Here is a 24,336-nt window from a genome sequence, read left to right on the forward strand (position 1 = left end):
CTCCAGCACATCAACTTCCAAAATATAGAGGACAAATTTCCATCAAAGGGTTTCAGGAAAAGTGTTCACTCATTCCCAGGTGCCCAGGGTCTCTAGCCTTCTGGCATTCACATTTTTATATAGAAAGTCAATTTCATGTCCATTTCTATCTTGAAATGTTAATGAATTAACCCCGAGATATTGCACTGGAGACAATGATTGTCCCCCAGTCCCAGCAAGCCTGCCCCCAATCTGGAATTCAGAGGCTTACTGGGAGAACATCTTGTCATGGCAATGCTCTTAATACAACAATGGAATTAAAACAGTAATAAAAAACAAAAATAGTGCATTGTTCCTTTGAGAGTATAAAGAATGATCACCAATTAGAGGCCATTTTCTGGCTGTGTCTTCCTGACATGACTAGAAAATTGTGCGCTGAAATATTTTCCAATACGCAATTCCAGTAAGCGAGGTTCTCCCTCTAAGAGCAGTCAGAAAATGACCTCAACATTTGTAACATCCCATTATTTCAAACATGCAAATTATTTTTCCCACAAAGCAGCCAGCGGGTGAGAACAGACGTTATGTGTTACCAGATACAGATCCCAGGGTTTCTGTGAGGTCGGACTCTGCTCACCTGTCCAGCTTCACCAGGGCACTGTTCACATCAGGGTTGAATGGCTCCAGTTTCTGTGCCCTCAGCAGAAAATCCTTGGATTTGTCGTATTCCAGCATCAGCATGCAGGCCTGGCAGAGAGCAGCACCACAAAGGAAGCTTGGTTAACCACGAAAAGGACTAGATGCACTCTCTCATACTCAGATCAGATACTCCCTTCAGCAAAACGGGGGAGGTGGTGGCATAGTGGTATTGTGACTAGCATTCCAGAGATCCAGGTTAATGTTCTGGGGGCCCAGGTTCGAATCCCAGATGGTGAAATTTGACCAATTTAAAAAAAAAATCTGATTAAAAGTCTGATGATAACCATAAAAATGTCCTTTAGGGAAGGAAATCTGCTGTCCTTGCCTGGTCTGGCCTACATGTGACTCCAGACCCACAGTAGTGTGTGGCTGGCTCTTAAATGCTCTCCGAACAAGGGCAATTGGGGATGGGCAATAAACGCTGGCCTAGCCAGTGACGTCCACATCCCATGAACAAATATATATTTTTTTTAAATTTGCTCCCAGTACATGAGAAGCCACACAGGAAACAAAGAATTCACTCTGATTTGGGAAAGATTGTGAAACTTTATCTCTATATTCTTCTGGTGATAACTGGTGCTAATCTTTATACCACATGTACCTCACCCAGGCTTCCACTCTTCACATGAGCCTAGCTAGCAAGGAGTGGGGGGTGGTGTTACAGCTCATCCCTATCTAGATAGTCATTGGTTATTTGGGGAAGAGCAAGTAACTTTGGGCCTATGGGTCCCAAAGCTCTCCTTCACTGGGATTTTTCTCACCTCTTATCTGGGTCCGTAATAGACTGATTGATAGAGCTTGGTTGTTCTAATCAATCACCAACTTCATTATGATTGCATCATACGACCACCAAGCTTCCTATGTATATTCCCCAACAGGAATCACTGGATCAAAAGCAGGAAATTTGGTGGATTCTTCCCAAGGCAAGTTGTTAAATGCCAGCTAATGCAGCACAGCCGGGGAATTGAACATGGTCCATAATACAGTAAACATTGCATTCATTAACTGTCTCCGTGGGGAGCTGGCGCTCTCAAAAGTCACTCCCTGTAGCTTTGCTAAGGATTTTCAAATTGGCCCAGGTTGTAGATTATGTGGGTCACCAAAAATTCCTCGAAGCGTGCATGTAACAGCAGCCCTTTCTGCATTCCCAGGAAAACCCATCCAACATTTTCAACCAGCCTTAAAAATAGAGGACATCTCCCTGGGCAATCTCAATCTCCTTGGGCACTCTGTGGGAAGTTAGTGATAGACTGCTGCTGTGCACTATTTCAATGCTCTATCAAAGAGACACCAAGGCCTTGATGTGGGATCAATGCTTAATGCTGATCTGCGTGCCAGAAATTACCCCCAAACTAGTGGGGCATTTCTAGCAGTTTCTGTTTTTATGCCAGAAATGGTTCTGCTCTGGAGCATGGAGATCCCTCGCCTTGAGCAGAATTCACAGCAGTTAAAAAACAAAAGCGTACTCACCTGGCCACACCTGAACAGTGCTTTGGGGTTCTTGCTTTCAATCTGTAGAGCTCTCTCCCCATAAACCAGAGCACGGCTTGGTGCATTCAACTTTAGACTGACTAATGACAGGTTCAGGTACAGCAACAATTTGGAAGAGTAACTTTTCTGCTTCTGCTCCTCATCAGCTTCATGGCGACAAGCAAACACTGATAGAGCCTAAAGAGAAATATTGAATATGTGGACAACGTGGGGCAAATTTGACACTGCTGACTGCCATAGTAATTGTAGCAAACTTCATCCACTTTCCAATGGATGCAATAATATAGGTAAAATACCTTGAAGGAAATAATGAGACACAAATTTATTGATGAAAGAGGGAAAAAGAGGCTCGAGTTACATGACAAGAATTCCATCAGAAAACTTGAAGGATAATTTCCACCTTCGCACTGTCACTGAGGAGCCTCATCCAGGACACAGAATTTTGGGACCCTACAAGGACTTGGTTGCTAATGAGTGATCATGCAGTCCCACCCAGGGGCAAGCTTGTTCCTGTCTACTCACACCAATAGTTTGACACCTTGTGCTGTACAGGAGATGGGCTGCAGGCCCTACTCAGTTAACATGAATTAGCAGCTATAGCACTGAATATGGGGGCTGAATGAAATAGAGGGCACAAAATGGATGTTTTAAATCTCAGTATTCAAGCATTGTTTACGTGCCAACATTAACAATGCTTGAAGATTAGGTGCAACAAAAGGAAATTAGAAACTGCCAGAAACACAAAAGGACAGCAACATCAAAAAAAGAAAGACTGGTTAGATGTTTTGAGCAGGACAAACGAGGGGAGAAGACAAGAGGTAAGAGACAGTAGTACAGAGGGAGTATTATTAAAACAGACAACCAATGTCTTAATAGGCTAAGTAAGGACTGGTAACAAAACTGAATAGAGGTGAATGATAGCCAAAGACGTACAACCAGTTACCGTCTGCAAGTATCTCAAAAGCCTTTGACGATCTTGCACTGTCAATATAGAAAGGCCATCGATATTGCCAGATGAAAATGCTGCTCCTTACCCCAATCTAATCAATAGTTCTTTTCAGGTTAACCTTTCAGACTTGTGGACTCCTCCATCCTTGGGACTGAAGTTAATGTCACTCTGCACCATAAAACTTTGGGGAGAGAAAGGAGGAAGAACATATTCGCTATTTTTAGCCTGTTTTTCTTTCCCTTCCACCTAACAGATCACCAGCACTCTAAGAATGATAAAGAACTTGTTGTGACAGAAATGGATTTTTTATCTACATTTAATTGCTTAACTTGTGCTGCTTGAATTAATACACAAGGGATTATCTCCCAAGGCTACAGACAGTGTTCTGTTTTATTTAACAGAAAAGCACTTAACCAGTTACATATTAGATCTTCCTCAAGGTGCAAAGTTGTTTCAGGCCATACAATGGACATCTGAGGTGGTAACTGGCTAAGTGGGGATCAATCCATACAACGGCTAACATCCTATATTATTGGCAAAGATACCCTACGTTGTACCATTAACATCAATTTATATTTATACATAATAAAACGTCCAAAGAACTTCACAGGAGCATTATATAGCAAGATTTGACACAGTCACTTGAGGGAAAATGACCAAACATTTGGTGAGCTGTAGGTTTTTAAAGGAGTGTCTGAAATGAAGGAGAAAGAGTCAGTGCGGTGGAAAGATTTAGGAAGGGAGTTCCAGAGCCAAGGACCAAGGCAGCTGAAGGCATGGCCACCAATGATGGAGCAATTAAGATTGGGAATACTCAAGGGACAAGAGTTAGAGAAGCACAGATATCTCAGAGGGTTGTGGGCTGGAGGAGATTACAGTGAGAGAGGGTGGTCATTAAGACAACTCGCTGCTTAGGTTGTTCTATTCAATTTGCATGGTCTACAGGTAGACCCCAGGTCACACAAAGGATAGGCCCTGAAAATGGAGGCAGCAACTTGACTGATCATTATTTGAGGACGTTGAGAATGGGACAGGTCCTTAGATTGGCTGAACCCCTTCAATTTACACACGGATAAATTCCAAGATTTTAGATACGGAGCAGAAATGTATGCTCAGTATGGGCAGAGGATGAGACACCTGCTTACAGAGTGACATTACACCCAAGAGAATATGCAATGCAAAAACCTGAAAACTGTTACACTTGCCCATTCTTGAAGCAAGATATGAAGTTCCTTATCGTCGAAGGGATGACCATCAGTTGTACCCCACATACAACCAAACCCAATCTCTACCAGCAGTTGGAGACTGAAAAGTCAAATTTGCCAGATGAAAGAAAAGGATCAGAATTCCGAAAATACAAATACTCCATCCTGCATGCTCATCCATAGGTAAACAACAACAACTTGCATTTTTATAGCACCTTTAAGATAGTAAAACATCCTAAGGCACTTGACAGGAGCATAATCAAATAAAGTTTGACACTGAGCCTCAGAGATATTAGGGCAGGTGGTCACCAATGTAGATTTCAAAGAGCATCTTAAAAGGGGGAGGCGTGGAGAGATTTGGTGAGGACATTTCAGCTTGGAACTGGACAGCTGAAGTGTTGGCCATTAATGATTAGATGAAGGAAATTGGGATGCAGAAGAGGCCAGAATCGGAGACATGCAAGGACTGTAGCAGGACTTGTTAGACTGGAGGAAGTTGCAGAAAGGGGGGGAGGTGGGGGCAAGGTGATGGAGGCATTTGAAAACTAGAAGGAGAAATGTCAAGTCATCATTAGACATGGAGCCAATGTAGGCCAGCGAGCAAAGAGTAGTGATGAACAAACTGAACTTGGTGTAAGTTACGATACATGCAGTTTTGGATAAGCTCAACTTAACAGAGCAGCACCACAGGGTAATTTACACTATCTACCCCCAGCCTAGCAGCACCACAAGGTGATTTACACTATCTACCCCCAGCCCAGCAGCACCACAGGGTAATTTACACTATCTACCCCCAGCCCAGCAGCACCACAGGGTGATTTACACTATCTACCCCCAGCCCGGCAGCAGCACAGGGTGATTTACACTATCTACCCCCAGCCCGGCAGCAGCACAGGGTGATTTACACTATCTACCCCAACCCAGCAGCACCACAGGGTGATTTACACTATCTACCCCCAGCCTGGCAGCAGCACAGGGTGATTTACACTATCTACCCCAACCCAGCAGCATAGGGTGATTTACTGTAACCCCCAACCCAGCAGCATAGGGTGATTTACTGTGACCCCCAACCCAGCAGCATAGGGTGATTTACTGTAACCCCCAACCCAGCAGCATAGGGTGATTTACTGTAACCCCCAACCCAGCAGCATAGGGTGATTTACTGTAACCCCCAACCCAGCAGCATTGGGTGATTTACAGTAACCCCCAGCCCAGCAGCATAGAGCGATTTACACTACCCCAACCCAGAAGTCAACTGCAGCACAGCCGAGACCACACAACTCAGGGACACACCAACCCTGTCAATTCCTGTAAACACTGGCACCCACAAGAACTCCACCTACCTTCCCTGCCACACTCCACTGTAGATATGCTAACAGCCACACAGATGAGAACATGCCCATCCACAGTAAATACTGACAAACAGAAGAGAACCCCACCCTCTGTAAAACTAACATCCACACAGGGGAACCCCACCCTCTGTTAAAATTGACGGAAGGGATTTGCTCTACCCCAGCCCACTCCCGTAAACACACGCACGGAGGAACCCTCGACACCTGCTCCGCTCTGCTCCTCCACAACTCCCGGAAATATTAACACACACTGAGATGAATCCCCTGTAAATATTCGAGTTCTAAGGACACCTATCCAATGCTGGGCAATACTATAACTACAGTCTCCTTTTTCATCCCATGGAATCCAGAAATTACTTCCCAGAGTTTCACAATGGATCCGTAGTACCAGTAAGCAGCCCCTCCCCTTCATTCACCCCTGCCCGTTTGGTACCTTCTTGTATTGGTCCTTTGCATCCTCGTACCGTTGCTGTTGGAAAAAATAGTTTCCAAACTCCCGCTCCGTATTGGCTACTTTCAGTAGCTTCTCCAATGGATAATTAATCTGCTCCTTCTAAAATGAAGAAACAAATGTCAAAACACCAGGAGCTATCAGGCCCTAACACACCAGCTCCACTCACCAATGCACTGTGGAACAAATACCTGCTCTATTTTTCAAAAAGTGTAGAATTGCACCCTGATGTGTTTTCAAACTGAACCCCTGGATGCCAAAGGATGACCAAATTCATCAGATTCCTATATATTTTCAGTCTTTATTTTATATAAAAAAACATTTCTGTGGCTGTAAAGAGAGTCTTAACTACAGCACTACATGCCTTTAAGTAGATGTAATTGTGTGTGTCCATGCGAGTGCTCCTCAGATCATGACAATACTTTACACAGGGCTTCCCTCAGTGCAGTTATTGTGTACACACTGACAGTGAGTCAAGTGGCAGAGCTGTACACAATACAATAGAGCTAGGTGAGTCAGAAATCAGGAAGCATTGCTAGCTGTGGCTGAAGGTGAATATGCTGGGAACAAATGGTAGGGGTGCCTCACATAGTCTAGGAGCTTAGACCAGTTCGATCACTACTCATGCAGCAATGTAGGGAGTAGGCTGTACCCTTGTTTCCTCTGTCAGTCTGCCCCATCACTCTCTGGGAAACAGGATTTCTAAAAGCTACCCCATCACTCTCTGGGAAACAGGATTTCTAAAAGCTACCTGGTCCAGCAAAATTGCAAAGTCTCTTTCATTTTGTTTTCTCTCACCACCCACCACCCACCCCTCCACCCTGCTGGGCTATGGTTGCATGACTACCAGGTGCCCTTCTGTATTTTGCACCAGTGATCAGTCTCCAAGCATGAATGTGACAGGACATGGCAGAGGGTTGTATGACTGTAGGGGACATCACAAGTGAGCCATCACCACCTCACTGCATTTCCACTTTCCATCAGTGGTGCCTGGACAGGAAATAGATGGGGCTGTTTGGCACATCAAAGCTGCTCTGCCAATTTGTATTTTTTTTTAAATTAAAAACGGAAAATGCTGGAAAAGCTCAGCAGGTCTGGCAGCATCTGGAGAGAGAGAAATAGTGGCGGGGATTTTCTGGCCCCATAGCGGGTGGGACCCACTGCGGGCGAGGCGGCCTCCCAGCCAGAAGTCCATTGACTTGCAGCGGGATGGGACTATCCCGACAGCGGGCGGGTGTGGAAAATCCCGCCCAGAGTTAACGTTTTGAGTCTACGGGACTCTTCTTCAGAGGTCATATTGGACTTGAAACGTTAACTCTATTTCTCTCTCCTCAGATACTGCCAGACCTGCTGCGTTTTTCCAGCATTTTGTTTTTATTTCAGGCTTCCAGCATCTGCAGTACTTTGCTTTTATTTTTGTATTTTTTAAATCCCAATTTCACATCTCCATATCCTTTAATACTCTTACTTTACAAATACCCATCTTTCTTTAAAACATCTTAGTTAATTCTGTACCCCAAGCCTCTGGGGCTGTGTCCCACATTCTCACAAATTCAGCAACATTCTTTTTCTGGATTTGTTTGTAAACTAGCTCAGTTCTTGTTTTAATACTTGGACCCCTTGGTATAGATTCCCCTTCCGGAGGGAAAGAATTGTCTATTTACCCAATCAACTTCCTTCATTAATAAAACTGGTCAATCAGACCACTCAAATTGACCAATCTCCAGGTCCTAGTTTGAGTTATCTCTCTCAATTTCATGCAATCAGTGCAGTACATTACCATAGTGCTGGGAGCACCCACCCGAGCTCCATTATTGCACCGTATTCCTTCAACATGCTCCCAGAGATATTCCACAGGGATGCGTTTCACATATTGAGTAAAATTGCTTGCCATCTGAACTGGTTTCAGTGTTTAAAATCAGATTAAAGTGTTATAGTGCTTCAGTGATTTCAGCCCAATCCTCTCACTTGACAATTACACACATGCAATCTGTAAAATTAATTAAACTATGAGCCAGTGTTCCCTGACTGATGAACACAAATAGCTTCCATCTGCTCTCACTCCCCAAAGCCCTATTCCTCAAAACCTCAATCCCAATATCACAGTTCTTTGACATTTCTCTGTATGAGAGACCTGCTGAAGATACTGAGGAACTCCCATAATCTCCCTCTCCTAACTGGAGAAATACATCATCAGCTACTCAAGGCAAAACAGTGCTTTCATTGTACAACATGGTTTTCTAATACTGTCAATGCACAGCTCATTAATATTCAGTAACAGAAATAACAATAATTCTACACATACAGGAATCTAATAAAGGACCCCCTGGGGTTCTGAGACTTCAGTTTCCAAACCCATACATTAATATATAAGCTGGGGTGTGTAGTCAGAATAGTATGGTAACATTCTCAGGCTTTACAATGCATTAAGCATTGTGTAAGGTTTTAAAAACATCGCAATGGTGATACTGGAAAGGCTGCAGAGAAGAGGAACAGGACTGATTTCATGGGGTCAAATGAGCTAGGAGGAAAGATTAGAGGAGTTTGAATAGTACAGAGACATGGCTCACTACGTGGTGTCATAAGTATATAAAGTATTAAAATCATACAGATGAGGTAAATCAAACAATTTATATTTAAACCCAGAATATTCCATCAAGTTAAGAAATTAGGACAATCAAAAAATAAAAGGAATGGGGAAAGGGAATAAGTGTATAAATCTTTCAAAGGTTGATGCAATAGTAATGGGCTGAATGGCCTACTGTATTGTAAAATTCTATGACAGTAGGATGACATGAACAGACATCAGTAAACAGCAAATTCAAAGCCATCAAGGAAGGTTTCATGAATTATGTACCACACAAGATAGCAGATACAGAAACATAAGGATCATTCAAAATACAGTGAACTGCCATCATATTGTAGACAGATGGGTTTCAATGGGATGAATGGCCTTTTTAAACTTCCCGCTGGCCCTGCATTTAGTAAAACAAACATTGAGCTGGTCTTCTGATGTTCAGATTCATCCACCAATGAGGCAGCAATCCTAAGAACAGCTCTTTGAATTTCCTAGCTTGTCAATTTGGAAACTGAAGAAACCACTGAAAAGAAATGAAAGTACAAATAGAACAGAATTGTTTGGACTCCATAGGCCAGATTACTAATTCTTGTTTCCCACTCAGTCCAGGGGGCAGCAGTTCTGATAACATTGACCCAATAGTAACGTGCACATTGTATTGACAAGACCCTTACAGAGTAAAATGGATGTTGTACCAATTCTGCAATCAGCCAAGGCACCTACCTGTGATAGTATGAAGTATTCATCAGACTCCAAGGTGTCCAGAAAATGCAGGATCTCCAATTCAAACATTACGGTGGCATTTTCTGGGATCCGTGGGGGGCAGCCCATTGGCCCATATGCATACTGTGGCTTGAAAAGAAATCGGGAGAATTCACCCTTCCTCATTGTCAGTATTGCCAGTTCCATACCGGGCAGTGTGATATCTGAAAAACAGCAGGACCCCAGGACTTGGCAGACCACCTTTCAGTGAGAGGGAGGGGGTAGAAGATAAGCTGCAAGGCATTTTCACGATAACAACATTTCCCAGATAGATGGCGAACAAGTGAGGTCACCCACACTCTCCAGAAGACTCAGCAACATCTGGAACCCTCTCTGGATCGCACCATTCTCCCAATTTGTCAGTGCTGAGAGCTCGTTCATAGCCCAGCTGCGCTAGCACATCACCTTTACAACCCAGCACTAATGCTACACTTCTAATCTGTCACCACAACAATCACTGAACAGGAATGGAGATCGGAAGTCAAAGTGTGGCACAAGTTCTGACAATCTTCCTCCGATATGTAAAGTCTCTGTTCATTAAGGTGGGGATATCATTGATGCCTAGTGGAACATTATTCATTTCAGATGCAAAATTCAAACACTACCAAGTCAAAGGGTTCAGGCAGCACTATCAATAACTCCCCGGGAAGGTACTGCATGGGTAAGATACAAAGTAAAGTTACCTCAATCTAGCTTTATCAAACATGTCCTGGTAAGATACAGCAGTGTAACTGTATCAGTACGACATTTCTCTGAGAGCTGCCAACTTGGTGCTAAGTCGGGGAGATTACATAATTTTATTTCACACAACGACCAACACTGGACAGTTTTAGTTTACCAGTCTGGCCACTACTGCTCCTTGGGAAAAAGAAGCTCCTTCATTTCTGGAGGATCATTAGGCTCTGGAAAGCCTGGCTTGCCTCATCACCCCAGATATCGCCAATGCATGTTCCTAACAGAAAAGCAGTGTCAGACACACAAACACTTGTTATTGACGGCTGCATTAGTTATTGCTCAAATGTATGAAAGACCAACAGTAAGTGTTAAAATTCTCAGATTGTGGCTCTAGATGGCACTGGTGCACTGCCGTTTCCCAGGAGCGAACAGACTGACAGCATGAAATGGTCTCCCTGTCACAAAATGTCAATACAAGCTATTAACAGAGGATGGGTGGTACAGTCACTTTGTAAGGGAGTTGGATGTGATAAGTAGAAGAGGAATTTCATTTCTTCAGCTAGTAGCTGGCTCAGTGTAATGTGTCACTGTGAGGATGGCTGTTCTGAACTTGAACCCTCTGCCATTCTACAGTTAGTTCTTTCTGTCAAGGGGTCAAGAGCCTTGCAAGTGTCTTTGCTCAGAACCCTACAGAGCAGAGTCCAGCTGGTGCTTTGATTTTGTGTTCGTGAAGAGCACAAAGGATCATCCATCAGCGCTTTATAAAATCTCACCATACTGGTTACGTGTAGCAACAGCTTCCTGGAACTGTTCTCTCAATTTAATTCAAACACCACCTGCAGGGTTTACACTAGTGAGACACAAACCATTCCAAACACTGCCAGAATGCTGTCTAGGTTAGGCGTACAATTCTGCCACCTCTCTGCATTTTAATTGCTATTAGTCTAACATTTCATCCAAGGCCACAATCCTCAGCAAGATAACTACTCACTGTTCACTCACAAAAATATTCTAACAGCTTGTGCCACTGATCAACTCCAGTCACGATTCCCCACAGGCTGATGCACCAACTTATAGTTTTAACCTTTTTAAAAGAGAATAAGCACAAGAGCCAAGATGGATCATACTTTCAGCAGAATCACCTTCATTAATCCATGTAACACAGCATCCTACAGTTTTAAAAGGGATCTTTCTTTAATGGGGATTAAAAATATTGAGGGGTGGTGGTGGAATTGTATACCTGACCAAGGCTGCATTCTGGCAGGGATTGGAACAATTTGCATCCAACTGGCGTAAATCTTGCAGGTTCTGCTCTCTGGACGCTGAGATAGCAACAGGAGACTGTGCTTTCTCTCACTGAGCTACACAAGGATGAGATATAGCCACATGGAAACCCCTTCAGGCAAGTCATAAATGGAGGTGCAGTGACAGGTGGGACAGCAAGTCTGCCAGAGGTGGTGAAATTGACCCCCTCAGGATAATAAACCAGAAGTCTGCCAGAGGTGGTGAAATTGACCCCCTCAGGATAATAAACCAGAACTGGAGACTAGAAGGAAGGAAGTGTAGTGAGCAAGGCTCTGCCCAGCTCACCCTTAGTGGACTCAACAAAACACATCTTTACACCACAACTGGAGCTGTCCATACCCACCTCGACCGAGTTTCATGAACCTTGGCACGTCCCTCTGCACGTTGGAGTCAAAGGGTTTGTCTGTATATTCACTGTAGGCACTGTAATGAACTGCAACAAAGGAACACAGAGAAACAAAGCTCAACCACAATCAAGACTTCAGGAAATGAGCCCCTGCAGATTCAAATGGTTCCATCACATGTCATATGTCAGTGGCCATTACAACTACTATCTCCACTGCCCACACAAACACATTAGTGATCTAGTGCAAAAATTGTTCCCTCCTTTGCCCAGAGGCACAGAGATCACGCAGTTCAGTGCTCACTGGGAAGGAAGCTGGGGCTTACTGGCTTGCATAGCTCACTGCATTTACCGACTGAACAAACATAAAAGAGATGGAAGATTAAAGCAGTATTGATTATAGAAACCGGAAAAAGAGGTAGGAAATGCTGAAATCACTCAGCAGGTCCAGCAGACCTATTTTCTTTACAAAAAAAGACGAATCCCTGATCATCAGCAAACTGAACGTGTTCATATCTCGAGAAATCCACCCAGAGTTTATTTACTGCTCCTCCAAAACTGCAGACCTGTGTTGCACTAACTTAGCTTAGCTCAAGGCTGACAAACACAGGCTCACGAAGGCCATTTGCCCCATCTAGCTGACCTCACTGTAGACATCTACAATCTCAGCATCCAACAGGATTCCAGAGTTTTTGCTTTTGTTACAAGAGCGATGCTACTTCAAACAGTTCCATTACCGTCTAGACTGGTGTGATAGGGTCAACATGAATTTAGAGATCTCATCCCCTTGGAGAAAGCAATGGCGCAGATCACTCCACACTGCTCAGTTACTGTTTCAAATCGGTGAACATGTGGGTAGGTTGGACAGCTAAAATGGAAAAAAGATTCCCCCTTTCCATAATAAATTCACATGTTACAGCCCTCAACCTTCCACATGGATGATTGCAGAGCAGGAATAAAGGAAATAAATCGGAGTGGAAAGAACAGGTGGCCTTTGTAGTGAGAGTAAGGTTTAACAATCATGTTTGTACTTAAAGTGATAAAAGGTCACCTTCTCTGAATTTCTGACCCTAGTTAGTGGCTCCCTGGGCCATTCCTCATCACTGAAACTAGCTCATTCTGTGCAAGTACCCCTCAGCCTCCAACTCCCTCAGACTGACTGAGCTCAGCATTCCCTCTGGGAATTGGAGACAGTATCAGGAATTCACAAATGAAATGGGTTAAAAGGCTTAGTGTTTCAAGCTTTGCCAAGGTTTCCATGTAGTGATCCCCTGCATGCTGGAGGTCCTCTGGCCTGGGATATTTCACAACTGTTCAGGGTACCAATGGTTGGCCATACCAGAAACTGAAGCAGTAGATGGGATAACACTGCCTGATCCAGGCCTAAGAACTTCTTTTAATACACCACCATCACCGGTCACATCTTGCATTCTCTGGGACATACATACGAAATGACTCTGAAATTAAAAGACATTAACTATCACTTACAAGTGCAATGTACCCCCAAAATTCATAATCAGACTTAGAGTTAGCATTCCCAAAACCGAAGTGGAAAACACATCTTATGTAATGAGCCACTTCTCCCTTCCTTCCAAATATCTGCCACCTCTTCAAAAGGTGCTGAATCATGCTGGCATTCTGGCCACCCCACACGCAATCATCTTTCATGACTAAGAGTCATGGAGGTATCAAAGCCCAGTTCAGTCAAGCAATACACACTCAATATCCATACATGCATATCCATTTAATAGGTGTCACTGGATGATTCAGGATCAGGATCCGGTACCAATTCTTTCCTCCTTTAGCCCCGAAGCACTGAAGCCAATAACAATGCCATGGAGGGATTAAGTTAGCTGAACAGAGTCTGGGAATTGTCCAGCACAACACTATGGTACACTTACCTACTGCAAAGTCAAACACTGCACAAAGAAAAAATTAACACAATTTCAAGCTGCATCAGGAAAGCAGGGTGCAGTAATCTTATAGACACTGGCTACAAATTGGTTGGAGATTACAGCAACACAATACCAGCAGATCCAAGATATACTACTGACTTCACAACACTCTAGCCAGATACCAAATAGGCTTATAATTCAGGTAGCTGACTGGCTAGCCCAATTTCTTGGAACAATAAAATGATCAAAATGAAAATGAGTTACCAGCTGGCCTGGCCCATTCATTCTGAGAACCCAGACGGAACGATGAAGGTCGATCTCCAGCAGCTGTAAAGAGTCCTAAATGGATAGGGCCTGGCCACTTGATATGGAGCTTCTAATGGATGAAAGCCTGGAGGATAAATGGTCCAGAGTTTGAACATTAATCACCACTAAACTGGCAGTCTTGAATTAAACCATAAATACTGGATTTATGTGAATCTAAATTCACTTATGCTTAGTCCCAGTCTCCTTGGAACTGCAGGAATGGGATATCCCTGGAGTCAGGCCGGTCAGTTTAATGAAAACTCTGGGTGATTACACTCAGATTTGGAAAGACGGGATCAGAGACAAGATTCAGTGATTTAAGTTCTTGGACATTGTCTCATTCGTTATCTACCTCTCATAAGAAATTAAACTGAGAAAGCACAAGAATTTTGATAAACAGAAAACGGCCATCAAGTTCAACAAGCCTGCCCAGCATTCACAGATCAAGCCTAATCAGGGCCCTCATCACCACTGTGCCTCAATCCCTTCTCCCTCCAACACATCCAGCTGCTTCAAGCCTGTAAGCTGTGTTGTCTTCCTGGCAATTCGAATAGCTTCTGGGTTTCATCTGATTTTATTTCTTACTCTTAAGTTCTGATGTGTATTCTTTGGTGATCAAACCCTTCACCACAGGGAATGGAATCATCTGTGGCGATTCCCTTCATAATCCTAAAAACTTAACCCGACCACCTCAGGGCTTCATCTTCAGGATAGGACAATGCAATCTCCACGTGGTCACACCAGGAGAAGTGGGCTGACTACTGCTCCTTCTAGAAAATCTCTAACCCATTCGCAAATCACCATTATTTCTTTCAAAAAGATTTGCATTTATATAGCGTTTTTCACAATCACTGGGTGGATCAAAGCACTTTGCAGCCAAAAGTACTTTGAAGTGCAATCAGAATTGGAAAATAGGAATTTAATTAATTATTTGGCACCAAACTAATTTAAAAAAATGATAGTGGAGCACATAGTTGCTGACAGCAAGTGTAACAATCAAGCGTTCCTTAAAGCACCGAGCCTGACTCGCTGATCCGTGAAATATTTTGTTATAGGGAAGCCAAAAATATACAAATCTGCTTCGACATACATAACACAGTAAAACCAAACTATATCCTTTTGAATTCAAATTCCCATTTCTAATAAAAGCTCACAACATCAAAGCCTGCCATTTTGATAGCATTACCTCCTCTCAATCCCTGATGTAATTTCTGTCCGCAATCGTTTTCCATTTATCTATCCCGGTTTCGGTCTTGCTCCTTTATATCCATGTGTAAAATAATGCAGATGGTAATACACTGCATGTAAATGTATTTTAATATCAAAATCTAATCTGGCCCAGGGTCTGTTGATATAGGTTCCTACATTACTGATGCTTAGTTTCATTTCTTACTGAGAGCAACCTTTTAATGTTTTACTTCAGGGCATTTTTGTAGCAGTAATCTTCATCTGAAAGCTAAATTACAAAGCACTTCCTGACCTGTCAGGTAACAACACTAGATGTGTTCTTCATCTTATTGCTTTTTGTACATTAAACTTTCATTGAAAAGTAAATGAATATGAGAGGTTATTGGCCAAAACTGTCCCCAAGAGGGTACACAGTGAGCTTTTAAGAGATGACTTCAGTTTGTCCCAGAGGTAACGTGTTAAGTTTATGGCTTTTCAGACACCATCTATTTCTAATTGGCAGCTTTAGTTACTGCACTGAAGTCTCCATTTTACAACACAGCGCTCCTCATAATGCAGCCCTGAAGTCATTTGGAGCCCACAGCCTATCCACCTGCAGCCCTGTTGCCGATATGTTTCTGTACCTCCATAGCCAGCTGTGAGACATTGGCTGGCTGCAATTCAGTGCCATCTCCTCTCCTGCTCTTTCTGTCCAATGAAAGCAACATGAGGAGGTGGAACTGCCCAGTACCCATAGCAGATATGAAAGGGTTCCAACGTGGTATGCACTGCAACTGCCCTATGGTGACAAACTGTGAGCTAACCATGTGAGGAATCATGAGTCCAGGTCCATTCCCCTTCACTGAGGTACAGGTGGAGCATTCCTGCCTATGTTTATTTGAACAAGAAAGTGCTAGGAATTCTGACCAATCAAAAGAAACTGTACTAGGAGACACAGCACAAAATCACAGTTTTAAGAGCTGTTCCATTGTTGCTGGCAGGGAGAAAGGGCAACAGGGATGGTGGTGTCCCTTCATTTCATAGGTCGCCTAAAGAATATGGGTATACAATCGGTGTTACTGTTGTAGCTATACATCACTATTTACCAACAATATCCAGAAAGAGTGAGCCGGATGGAAAGTTATCTGGACCAGAGAATAAACAGACACTGGGGTATGTAGTAATAATGGTTTTATTTAGTGATGTACCTTTAAAGAGTAATACTTGTTAGGCAAGGTCACATGATCTGTAGTAACCATTAGGAGGGTAGTGCAGGCTACCTCAGCAGTCAATGTAGAGTTAGAGTTGGAGTTGAAAACACATGTGTAGCTGCTGCTGAGTATACTGTAAATAAGTTTAATATTTCTACCCAAGAAATGCCTGCACATCAACTCTATCATTATTAGCACAACTTGGCTACCCTACACCAGGTTAGGATTTTCCACTTGTCCTATGAAGCAATAAACCTGCAAAAGAGGTCAACTCCACTACGACAATCCAAGAGATGCCTCTGTGCTTGGTGATGTGGCTTTACAGGTCAAGCTTTTAATGGATGCTGATGGGTAACTCAGTTTTGTTTTGTGCTCATGAAAGGGAGGAACCCCAAGAGTGTTTTCACACTGCACAGAATGCCAATGAGGTCAAGAGATCAGTTTGCCTGCTGTTGACAGTATAGCATCAACATGAAGAAGTGCACATCTGACATATCAAGTCCTCAGGGCTGCTCTTCAACATTGCAAAATGTGGAACTCTGTCCTAATTGCTCTTCAATTGGCCCATAGGAACAGATTCAACAGTAGCTTTTATAAGGGAATTGAATAAATACTTGGAGGACACATGAGGGACAGCCAAAGAGTGGAACTGTTTGGATTGCTCTTCAAAAGAGCCAGTGCATATTTGATGAGTTGAACAGATCTTTTTGCACGATAATATTCTATGGTTCCATAGTGGCATACTGGGAGACTGGCTGGCATAAATCATGGATCACCTGAGTGCCAGTCTCCTGGCACCCTGCCAATAGCAAACAACTTAAGGGAGAGATATTAACTAACTGCTTTTGAACAACTCCCAGCAAACATCATCAGAGTAGCATTGCAAGGGATGTCAAGGGACTGGTAGCAACATTTAACAATACCAACAACCCAAATGAACAAAATAAAAGTTATTAACTATGGGTTTTTGTTCTGTTTATTTACGATGCAATCAATTTCTGTTCAAAGGTTTCACTTCAAAACAGTTTAGTTATTCAGTGCCATTTCTTGCCAGTAATCCACTGAGACTTGTGGCCCAGAGGTCAGCCTCATTGATCATCCATTAATGACTCAGTCACTGAACCCAAATTTCTGAATGTATTACTAGGCTGTTTCCAAAAGGTGAGAGAGAGGAGATATGTCAGGTTAAGGAGGTTGCAGCGTGATCAATTCACATCCAGACATTTGATCAATACATGCACGCAGATACAATACCAGACAAAGGAGTTTAATCTATTCTTCCATTGTAATTGTCACTATTCTCCTGGTCTACTGCACTGCAGGTTGCTGTCACCTGCTGGCATTGCAGCCAACTAGCCATTCTTGGTGTGCCACTCTAGATGATGAGCAAAGGAAGAGGTTGTGGGGGTGGGAGTGTGGGGGAAGGAAAGAGAGAAGAGAAATAGGATTTTCACAACTGGGGGCTTATCTTGTCCTCCCCCAAAATCCACGTGCACCCTCCAGTGACAGTCAATGCAATGTGAGTAGAAGCAATTTCTTTTTCCAAACTGAGGGGTACTGCGGTCAGTTATGGTACTGCAATGACTGCATCAGCGAATTAGGGATTAAACTAGATTGTGTGGCACACCCATGTGCAATTATCTAGCAAACCAGCATAGAACCAGACATCAAACTTCGGATTAGAGTTATCAAGCCTGAGATATGTAAATTTTTGTTAGGTAAAGCTCATCAGGGGATGCGGATGAAATGGAGGTGAGGTATGGGATCAGCAATGATCTAATCGAATGACAGAACAGGTCTGAGAAGCTGAATGGACTACTCCCATTCCTTATGTTCTCAACTCCAAAGGAGAGGAATGAATACAACATTCAGGGGAATACTGTTCATTCAGAAAAGAGTAGATAAAAGAAAGGAGGCAGTGCAGCCAAATACGTCAGGAAGGTAAATAAATTTGTTCACTGAGAGTCAAAAAGTGACACATGTAACTACTCTGGATAAATATCTCTAATACAAAAAAAATCTAAGCTAACACCATGGCACGCAATCCACCAGAAGGAGAATTGTCCACTCTACTGACAGACAGGAAGGGGATGCGAAGGCAGGAAAGTTATTTGAGTGGGTAACTTCAATCAGCCCATTAATAACTGGGAAAAGAGGTGATTTGGCATTCCAGCTGTTAATATGGTGCAGGACTGTTTCTAGACCAACGAGATGTAGAATTCATCTTGATTTGGTGATGGTATTGCTGAACAGCATAGGGAAAATGAAAGTCATGGCACAGCAATCAGAGAATAATCAAGTTCAACATGAGCCAGGATTCAGAAACGCCATATCTAACTTTAAAAAGACCAATTTCAATAAAATGCAGGAACTCAGATAAATTGATTGCGGGGAGTTGTTCAACTTTTGAGCAGAAAAAATGGAACACCCTCAAGAAGTGTAAGTGTAAGCATATAGGATAAATAAATATTTAAAACCAAGTTCACTCAGCCCAAATAGACATGGCCCCAAAAATATCAGAAGTAAAATAACGAAAACGACCTCTCTAAATCTTGCAGGAAGGAAGATGTGGACTCTGCTGAACTCCATAACGTATTGTCGGCAGACTTCAAAAAGGGATTGGACAAAAGCTATTAATTGAGTTCAACATTAAAAATGAAATTAGATAAGGAATTGGCAGCAAGTTAGAAAGCACCTGTTAGAGGAGCTATGCCAGGTGGGGGTTGGAAAAAGTACTAAACGGGATGCCCCAACATAGATGCTGGAGCCAATACTAAGTGAAAGCTGCTGAAATAGCTGAGAATGAAGTTAAGAGATTAAGAAAAAAAAAATCACAATAAAATTCCATGCTCAACTGTACAACCAGTGCAAAGCAGCAATTAACAACCAAAAAAAAACAAAAAAACTGCGGATGCTGGAAATCCAAAACAAAAACAGAATTACCTGGAAAAACTCAGCAGGTCTGGCAGCATCGGCGGAGAAGAAAAGAGTTGACGTTTCGAGTCCTCATGACCCTTCGACAGAACTTGAGTTCGAGTCCAGGAAAGAGCTGAAATATAAGCTGGTTTAAGGTGTGTGTGTGGGGGGCGGAGAGAGAGAGAGAAGTGGAGTGGGGGTGTGGTTGTAGCGACAAACAAGCAGTGATAGAAGCAGATCATCAAAAGATGTTGACATCTTTTGATGATCTGCTTCTATCACTGCTTGTTTGTCGCTACAACCACACCCCCACTCCACTTCTCTCTCTCTCTCCGCCCCCCACACACACACCTTAAACCAGCTTATATTTCAGCTCTTTCCTGGACTCGAACTCAAGTTCTGTCGAAGGGTCATGAGGACTCGAAACGTCAACAATTAACAACCAATACATGCTGAAACTCTCAGAATAATAGAATGCAAATCAAGAGAAAGTTATAAGGAAATTGCACATTGTCAGACCACACTTGGGAGTACTGTGCATGCAGCTCTACTCACCTTTGCACAAAGGGTGGAGATACATTATCAAGTGATGCATGGTAGATCTACAATGGGGCTAGATATACATCATGGGGTGAAGAGGGAGACTAAGCTGGTTACAACTCTTTCCTGCTTTATATCTGATCCATACATGATCAGAAATGTCCATGGTGCTGGTTCAATTTTCTAACAGGTCATCCCTCACCTTGATAAGCGGTAAGCGCGCATCCACTCTCACACACAAAACAAGTGCATGCTTTTACTGGTAGACTGTCCTGTATATATTTGATTTTCCTGCAGCCAAGGTTTTCCAATGGGTTTTCAATCATTAGAATCCAAACTGCTCCCATGTCATTAGACAGCAGATTATAAGGGAACAGTATTTATAAATGAGCTTTATTATACTAACTTCAGATGTACAGCTTACCTCAGCTTGGATTTGTCACAACCATTCACTCTGCATGAAGCAGACAATGGCAGGATTCTGCAGTGAAGGCTTTCTCAGGGAATCCTTCCAAAAATGACCTTCTCCAAAATCCTGCATTTGCATTTCAATCCATATGGGAGATTAGCTGGAAACCTTTCAATGAAGCATAGAAAAGCAGCTTCTATATTGACAATGCCTCCTAATTAAGTGATATTACTTAGCATCATTTGTTGGTGCTGAACAATGAATGGCAGATCAGCATTTATTTCCTGTAGGATTACAATATTCTTTCTCATCAACCAAGAAAATTTGATTAGCCCCAGTCCCCATTATAAATGTACCAGAAATTGTACAGTACTATTTCTCCTAATTAAATGACATTAGTCCAACAAGTGGGGACAGAACCATTTTAATCTTTGCAGCTGGTACTGCTGGTGACCGTTTTGCTCATCTTCATAATCGTTGAATATTCTTCCCATTAGCTCTTTCCTGATGTATTGGTTAATGCGATCACCCCAAGTCCCACAAAAGTAACAACTGGGTTAGGAGCAGGGCCAGAACTGGATTCTGATGCAAAAATATGTCAGTGCGCAGAAGTCTACCAGTATCTGCTGCGAGACAAGACAGACACCTGATCTACAGGCAATAATATAGCTTTGACAGTTATCAACAGGTTAACATTTCACTTGGGCACTCATCAAAACTAGGCTTACCAAATCTCCAGGCTTGCCCCAACAATTGAAGATTAATCTCCAGGACACTCCAGGGAAAATAATCATAGGGGCATCAAAAAAAAAATCAAACTTCTTTTCACACTTTAGAAAAATGGTAAAGTTAGGAATAAATTGGAGATGCGGAACATGGCCATTTGAATGGAGAGGCCTGTTGGGGGCAGGATACCATTTGATGAAATCTCCAAGAATATGTCCAAAATTGACAATTTTAATCAGAAATCAAGAATTCACATTTAAGTTATGAAAAGAGGTTGGATAGACTTGGGTAGTTTTCGTTGGAGCAGAGAAGGCTGAGGGGCGACCTGATCGAAGTGTACAAGATTATGAGGGGCATGGACAGGGTGGATAGGGAGCAGCTGTTCCCCTTGGTTGAAGGGTCAGTCACGAGGCGACACAAGTTCAAGGTGAGGGGCAGGAAGTTTAGGGGGGGATGTGAGGAAAAACTTTTTTACCCAGAGGGTGGTGACGGTCTGGAATGCGCTGCCTGGGAGGGTGGTGGAGGCGGGTTGCCTCACATCCTTTAAAAAGTACCTGGATGAGCACTTGGCACATCATAACATTCAAGGCTATGGGCCAAGTGGTAAATGGGATTAGTTAGGTAGGTCAGGTGTTTCTCACATGTCGGTGCAGACTAGGGGCAGAGAGGGTAGGGTAGCATGTGGGTAGGGCAGGTGGGTGGGTGCAGGGGGTTCAGTGTCTGTGATTTGTGGGGAGGGGGTGTGGGGAGGTGGGTATAGTTGCATAGCTACCCATGAATTAAACCAGGATTTTTCTGCCTGACATTTTCTAGGTATCTATCTAGGTAGGTAAGTCTGCACTGTTCGAAATTTCGAACTCTAACTCATAAGGAGACTTTTGGGAGTGTCCCAGGAAGCAGGGGAATTGCCCATAGGAAATTCAAACTTCCTGGGCAATTCCCACAGAGTCATTGCATTGGGGCTTCTGAGGGCCCACAGCACATCTTGCGTGATATATCCAGCCTCAACTACAAAGAGATCAGAAGATCTGGGCCAAACTGATTACATTATGTGAGATATATGAACAGAAACAAGTTCTGAGATCAAAAGGCCTCCATTTTTTTATACCACTCATGATACAAGTAATAAAGTACACTTCCCGTCCCAGCAAATTTTGCTTTCAAGTTAGCTGTTGCTAAGTTAACTGGTCTGAACTTTCTATGTTGCAGGTTTTGTTTGCAGATTTATACCTCAGATAGAATCTGTCACTCGCTCTCATACTGATCTGACCCCACCATGTCTACTGACAATTGGCCTGACCCTACACCTCATTAATACCTAGAAAGAAATCCCAATCAGTGAATGGTATCGGTGGAAAGACCTTAAACTATGCTGAACACACAAAGAGCCAAAGTGAAATGGCACCAATCTCACCCTATCCTACACATGGCAGTTTTACTTTCTCAATGGGGGTGGGGGTGGAGGGAGGCAGTGAGAGCTGGGCTGCATACATTTTATCCTCATGACCACTTCTCATCCCATCAGCTCAAATTTCCACTCATCCATCGCTGGTTGAAACTCCATTCAAATCACTCATCAGAAGTCCCCACACTGAATATGTTTATTCTTCTTTGTTTCCCCATTTACAGTAACCTCACCCTCCAACCCTAAAGTCGGTGCTTCAATTTATAAAGCCCCAGATCCTACATGCTTTCACAACTCAGAAGCAAAATACTGAAGATACTTTATTAACTGCTTTGTTCATCTGTTCTGCCACATTCAAAGGTTTGCACACAAATATCACCACTAACACTCAGTCTATGTTTTTGCACAACCCCTTTTAATATGTAGCATTTGGTTTACATTCATCTCAAACATTTTGGTGTTGAATTTCATCTGGCACGTGTCCACCAAACTGTCCATGTCCTGTCGTAGTGTATCATTATCCTCCCTCACTGTGCACTACTCTTCTACATTTTGTCTCATCTGCAAATTTTGTGCCCGGGACCACCAAGTCATTACTGTATATCAAAAACAGCAGTGGTCCCATACCGGACCTGGGAAACACCACTGTATACCTCCCTCCAGTTTGAAAAATAGCCATTTACCAAAACTTGGGACCAATTTTGTATCCGTGCTGCTACTGCTCCTTTTATCCCAGGAGCTTCAATTTTGCTAACAAGCCTATTATGTAGCAATAGCAATAGATCAGCTTTGATCATAGTGTTCAAGTCAAAGCAAAGTCATACATGAGACCAACAAGCATCAGTCACTATTGGGGTACCAATAATCTAACAATGTATTGAATGAGACAAGTGGTGCTCTTCTTTCCAAATCGCCTCAGCCTCCCACCCTACTCTGCCAGGCAAGACAATCAACAGATGGGGTCCTATCACCCCAATCACTGGTAAGGGTACAGTGCATTCCATCATATAGGTCAAGAATGTGGCTTTTATCAAGACCCCCAAATTATGTTTGGTTTTTAATACAAAGATCATGTTATTAAGTACCTACTGTTGTGTGTGTAGGTTTGAAATTTACTTCACCCATTTCATCTCTGTTAATGATAGAGGTGACAATTTTTCTTGAATTCTGTAACTTGTTCAAAGACACTTCCCTCTCCCAACCCTCCATCCCAGTTCAACTTTGCACATTTTCCCCCAGCCCCTCCCCAGATTAATTCCTTAGGGAATGAGATAGGCATTATCAATAGAGCACAGAACGTTGTCTCATCCTGTGGTGGACTTACAATCATTATCTGAACAGCAATAGTGTCCTATAGTGGATCAAAGAGGTTGAAAGTGCCTCTTTCACAGCTCCTGATCTCAACCCACACACACGGCTACCCACAGTTACTATGCACTGAAACTCAACACTATTTGTGTCATATTGTGCTAGCAGGTGGCCAATGAGGAAAGATATGAACAATTCCTTTTGGCCTCTGTTGGAGCTTCCACTCGATTCCTCTGGTTTTTTGGAGCAATTTGGCCAAAATCAGTATCGGGGGCAGTGGTGGCCCCCAAGCCCAGAATGTGAATGCAGGCAGACTATTCAACTGTGGAAACCATCACAGTTAAGTCTAATCTCCTCAAAAGCTAATTCCCACAGATGTGTATTTTCCTTCATGGATTCAAGATTAGAAGTTCTAGAGGCTTGTGGATTCAAGTACCAGATAAAATACAGATCTTCTGCTAATTGGATAAGTGGTGTGGAAAGAGGGCCAACAGGAAGGGGTCCACGCAATTTGGTGCTTTCCAAACTCCACAGTAAGTTGTGTGCAAGCATTTCAAGTTGGGCCCATAGGGAACTCAACTATATGATTACAGCCGTGAAACGGGGAGGAGGATATGAGGCATGGGGTTTGGGAAGTTAGTTGGGAGTTGTATTTTGGGTTTGC

At 43.0% G+C, this 24,336-nt stretch overlaps 1 protein-coding gene across 2 annotated transcripts in view; it reads right to left on the reverse strand.

Annotated features, from left to right (window-relative positions):
* fkbp6 (FKBP prolyl isomerase 6) overlaps positions 1-24,336 on the reverse strand; it is a 72,372-nt gene that overhangs the window by 16,625 nt on the left and 31,411 nt on the right. The window contains exons 2-8 of one of the 2 annotated variants that reach the window (XM_041198006.1): positions 13,949-14,075; positions 13,129-13,246; positions 11,790-11,879; positions 9,428-9,630; positions 6,109-6,228; positions 2,149-2,346; positions 617-726 (exon numbers count right to left, since the gene is read on the reverse strand). In XM_041198006.1, the coding sequence (XP_041053940.1) occupies positions 617-726; positions 2,149-2,346; positions 6,109-6,228; positions 9,428-9,630; positions 11,790-11,879; positions 13,129-13,246; positions 13,949-13,969 (860 nt within the window). In that variant the 5' untranslated portion in view covers positions 13,970-14,075. The remainder of the gene's footprint in view (positions 1-616; positions 727-2,148; positions 2,347-6,108; positions 6,229-9,427; positions 9,631-11,789; positions 11,880-13,128; positions 13,247-13,948; positions 14,076-24,336) is intronic. The other variant, XM_041198005.1, reaches the window with a different exon arrangement.

The sequence above is a fragment of the Carcharodon carcharias genome, chromosome 10 (genome assembly GCF_017639515.1).
Source record: "Carcharodon carcharias isolate sCarCar2 chromosome 10, sCarCar2.pri, whole genome shotgun sequence".
Lineage (NCBI taxonomy): Eukaryota > Metazoa > Chordata > Chondrichthyes > Lamniformes > Lamnidae > Carcharodon > Carcharodon carcharias.